The sequence below is a fragment of the Aspergillus foveolatus genome (genome assembly GCF_047715535.1).
Source record: "Aspergillus foveolatus strain CBS 279.81 unplaced genomic scaffold BDW70scaffold_227, whole genome shotgun sequence".
NCBI classification, from domain to species: Eukaryota; Fungi; Ascomycota; class Eurotiomycetes; order Eurotiales; family Aspergillaceae; genus Aspergillus; species Aspergillus foveolatus.
This window is the reverse complement of record NW_027396291.1, coordinates 5,128-9,486: the sequence shown is the minus strand read 5'-3', so window position 1 is coordinate 9,486 and position 4,359 is coordinate 5,128. Positions and strand designations below refer to the sequence as shown.

At 49.6% G+C, this 4,359-nt stretch overlaps 2 protein-coding genes across 2 annotated transcripts; both read left to right on the top strand.

The window, feature by feature from the left end:
* Nucleotides 1-387: 387 nt before the first annotated feature.
* BDW70DRAFT_165177 (uncharacterized protein) lies at nt 388-1,145 on the top strand (the record flags this gene model as incomplete). The annotated part of the gene is made up of 2 exons (XM_073741671.1): nt 388-1,005; nt 1,047-1,145. 2 exons carry the CDS (start codon nt 388-390, stop codon nt 1,143-1,145), a joined length of 717 nt encoding a protein of 238 aa, XP_073590533.1.
* A 315-nt stretch (nt 1,146-1,460) lies between these two features.
* Nucleotides 1,461-3,443, top strand: BDW70DRAFT_165176 (uncharacterized protein; the record flags this gene model as incomplete). Its single annotated transcript, XM_073741670.1, has 1 exon — nt 1,461-3,443. The coding sequence occupies one exon, from the start codon at nt 1,461-1,463 to the stop codon at nt 3,441-3,443; it is 1,983 nt and encodes a 660-aa protein (XP_073590532.1).
* Nucleotides 3,444-4,359: the final 916 nt, after the last annotated feature.

The following is a 4,359-nucleotide window of genomic DNA, read 5'->3' as shown; positions in this document are numbered from 1 at the left end:
CTAGTTTGGGGGCCCTAGAACCTGGCCCAAAGCCCAGCCCACAAGTGGGTTGGGTTGGGCTGGGCTTGGGCTTTCGTGGGCTCTGATGATGTCTATTGACAACTGGACATTGTAAGTGTCTTGTTTGCCCTAAATTTGGGGATGTAGATATTTAATACTGTTGTAAAACAGGTATATGCTATCAATAAGAAATCATGCAGATGAATACCTTAAGGAGGGCGACCCTGTAACGGGCGTAGGCAGTATTATTTTCAACTGGCTGTCCTGTATAAACGAGTATCACAAGCTTAGAGAAAGAAACAAAAGATAGAAGCGCAGATATCTTCCTCTCCCCTTTTATCAAGCTTTCCCAATCATACGTCAAGACTTCCGACTTCCCGGACTTGCATGCCGACGGATCTCTTTCCCGAAGTTATGAGGACGGATCTCTTTTCGTACGAGGCCGCAATTCCGATGCTGTACATTGATGTTGCAGAAACCTTATTTAGGACCAGGTTGAGGGCATGGCCGACAACCAAGATCCAGGCCATAGCATGTGACATTGCAGGGCTTGATCCAGATATTGCACTTGCAGTAAAAGAGGGCTTGAAGAAGTATAAGAAGTACTATATTTTTATGGATGAGTCTGATACATACTATACTGCTCTTGTCCTGGATCCTAGGGTTAAAGGTGGTCTAATCATGGAGGAATTACAAGACAATAATGCTGGAAACCTGATTCTACAGGCTATTCAGTCAAATCTTCATGACAGATACCCACCAAAGGATACGCAACAAGATTTGGTTATTGCAGCTCAACAATATCCTATTGAAGATGGTGATGTAGAGGCCAGAATGCTGCAGAAGCTACAACCACGAAGTCAGCCTCTGCTTTCAGATATTGACAGGTATTTTGATAGCCCTCTAGTTAGTGTCACTGATACTAAAGACCCAAATTGGCTCTGCAATTGGTGGCGTATCGTCAAAATCGGCAAATCGTCAAAATCGTCAACAGCCCTACCACTGGTAGGTATGTCCTTCCCGTTTCTGACACAAGTCAACCTCAGTCGCCACGGGTGGCGGCCGTCGACAATAGGATTTTCAACCTCGGCAATCCATTCGGACAGGTCCGTGTTAAGGATCGATGCTTTGCAGGCGGGTACTAATGCAAGAGGCCCGGCACTTACTGCTCCGTTTAATTTCTCCGGTGCCTATTATAGCTCACAGTGATGGAGTAAGGCGAATTAGGGCTGGAGCTGGATGTGGAACGTGGTGGGCCTGACATCATGAACTCGGCAGTAAGCGACGTCACGGCAGCGATATAGTGCACGATCTAGGAGCCCGCCAAGCAACTCGAGTCTGGAATAGGCAAAAACTCGAATATATCTTCATTCTTAAGTCCCCAAGGTGCTGCTGTGTTTTGCTCTCCGCTATATCCTAATTTACATGCATAGCGGTGGCCGCTCTCAGTTCAATCCGAGATGGCAAGCCAACATTATGGAACAAGCTGTGACCAACAGTTAGTAGACATCCTTCCCGCTGGTGTCGCCATTGTCAACCCCTCCGACGAGATCGTCTTTAAGAACACCCGCTTTCAGGAACTCACAGCGAGTCATTGTACGGTCGGACTCGACTGCCTGGCGCATGGTGTGCACGTGGACGACTATGAAGAACTTGCAGACGCATACCGCGCCTCGCTACGATTGCGGACGCCAATTCGAAAGGGATACCGTATGAAGGGCCATACGGGGGAGTGGCGCGGGGTGTCGATGACACCACTGAAGGGAGACGAACTCGACCAGTTTGGTTTGCGGGATACGGGCGGGTCTATTTGCATGATTACCGATATCACACCGGAAAAAACTGCGGAGCTGCTGCAGTGGAAGATTGCAGACGATGCAGAGGAACGGAAGCAACAGCAGGAGCGATTTATTGATATGATTAGCCATGAGGTCCGGAATCCGCTTTCTGCAGTTCTGCATTGCGCGGAGGATATCATCGACGTTATCAGCGAGGATGCACCAGAAGATACAACGGAGAAGATAGCGAGAATAGCCGAAGCCGCGCAGACGATTAACCTCTGCGTTGCGCACCAGAAGAAGATTATTGATGAGGTGCTGATGTACTCGAAATTGGACGCCTCAATGCTGAAGCTGTCACCTCAAAAAATCCAACCCAAATCCCACGTGGGTAAATTGCTCACCATGTTCAAGCCAGAACTCCGCAAGCAACAAATCGACTTTCAGTATCAGCTCGACAAGTCTTATACCGATCAAGCGCTGGACTGGGTCCTGGCAGATCTTGACAAGATGGGGCAGGTTCTAGTCAACCTCGTCTCGAACGCAATTAAATTCACTGCCCAGGCCAAAGGCGAGAGAAAGATTCGAGTCTCGATGGGTGCCGCCAAACGCCGTCCACCGTCATATCCGCCCAACGTTGTCTTCTTCGAGCCGACCGAAGAGGCACTAAAACTCGATTCGACCAATGGTCCAGAATGGGGAAATGGCGAGACAACTTATATAATGATCGCCGTCAAGGATACTGGAATTGGCATCAGCGATCAGCACCAAAAGCTGTTATTTAAGCGCTTCAAGCAAGCAACTCCTCGGACGGATCGAATATACGGTGGCTACGGTCTTGGGCTGAACATCAGCCGACAGCTTTGCCATATGCACGGGGGCGAGATTGGGGTTAGCTCCAAAGAAGGCGATGGAAGCACGTTTGGCTTCTTCTTTGCCGTCCGACAATCACCCGAAGGCCCTCCTCAGACTCCAGCGGTAAACAAAAGAGACGCGTCCAGCATTGATGAACTATGTTATCAGGTCAATAATCTCAACAACAAGATTCCAGATGTCAAGACAGACACGTCGATGGCAGACTTTGACGAGAAACCACAAGTGGGGAGCATCAATGAGGTCGCCATCAATAGCGTTAGTGATGATCGCAAGAAACATTCGTCAAATCTGGAGAGGGAAGCCAACGACAGCCCGGGATCTTCAGCCGATGTGCAAAGGCACACCTCGAACATCGAAGAATGCTTACCAAAACAGGAGCCTAGTGCGATAGCTGCCATGTCGAAGCTCGTCAAGGGCCCTCGCATCCTCTTCGTGGAAGATAACGTCATTAACCAGAAGGTCGTTTCCCGCAAGCTCAAGTTATCCGGATTTGACGTGACGACGGCCAACAACGGTCAGGAAGCGCTCGATCTTTGGGATCGCGACAAATTCGCCTGTATCCTAATGGACCAGGAAATGCCAGTGATGGACGGGAACACGGCAACGCAGGAAATTCGAGCGCTGGAAAAGCAGAAGGGGTCGCGTATCCCTATTTTAGGAGTGACTGCGAATGTTCGACAGGATCAGCAGGCCGATATGATCAGCGCCGGGATGGATGCGATTATTCACAAGCCTTACAAGATGCAAGACCTATGCGACAAGATGCAGCATATGATGTCTCAGGAATGAAGGCGTCCACTCCCATGTGCTTTTAGTTGATTCGTAAGGCTGCAACAACTGGCCTCATCCACCTGCTTTCTATCTACCTGTTACCATGGTCATGCACCGCACGGAGGCGTGAGCAATCAAGCTACACCGACCGGGTAAATATCTCCCGCGCAGAAGCAGGGCATTGTTTGGTCAAATTCTTCTCACCGTGAAGACTGCAATCTCGCGGTTGGCAGCGTCTTGACGACCATCTACCCGCACGCCGACTCACTGCGGCGGCGCCCTCCAGCTGTCTGGCATCTGTCTGTGCATTAGGGTCGACTCCAACTTTGAATCTTTTCCGAACATCGTGGTCAAAGTGGCATACGGTCTTCAGATGCTTGGAAGACACAGATTGATCTGCTGCATCAATGAAAAATGGTATGGAGGTTTTAGTCGCCGGTTCCTGTCCTGGACTGCACGGCGAGAATCCATGAAATATCTATGTGACTTGTCACCAAGAGGGTATTGTTGTTTGTAGTCGGCAATTTTCGTAATAAACCTGGCGTTCACGTCACTAATCTTCCATGCAGAGGCAAACTCGTCCGGCGTACGAAGGACCGTGCCCTCATAGCCTGCACGAACAACAAGTTGCCAGGGGCTGGTGAGGGAGGTCAAAAAAGTCGGCCGCGGTCTGGCGTGAAGGGCACTCGGATCCCATTTCCACAAAGAAGGCTTGGGCCTTCTCATTGCGGCCGAAAAAGATATCTGTCTTTACTCATAACGTATTTCCCGGGTCCGCCGTAGAATCTCAAAATTTCTAACGCGTCTACCACTCCCTATATTCAATCAACCACCATGCCACGAAACCCGCGTAAAACGAAGCAAGAATTAATAGAGCAAGAGGGCAGAGTCGAGTGCGCAATTTGCGATTGGAATAGTGGAAAATCTGACAATA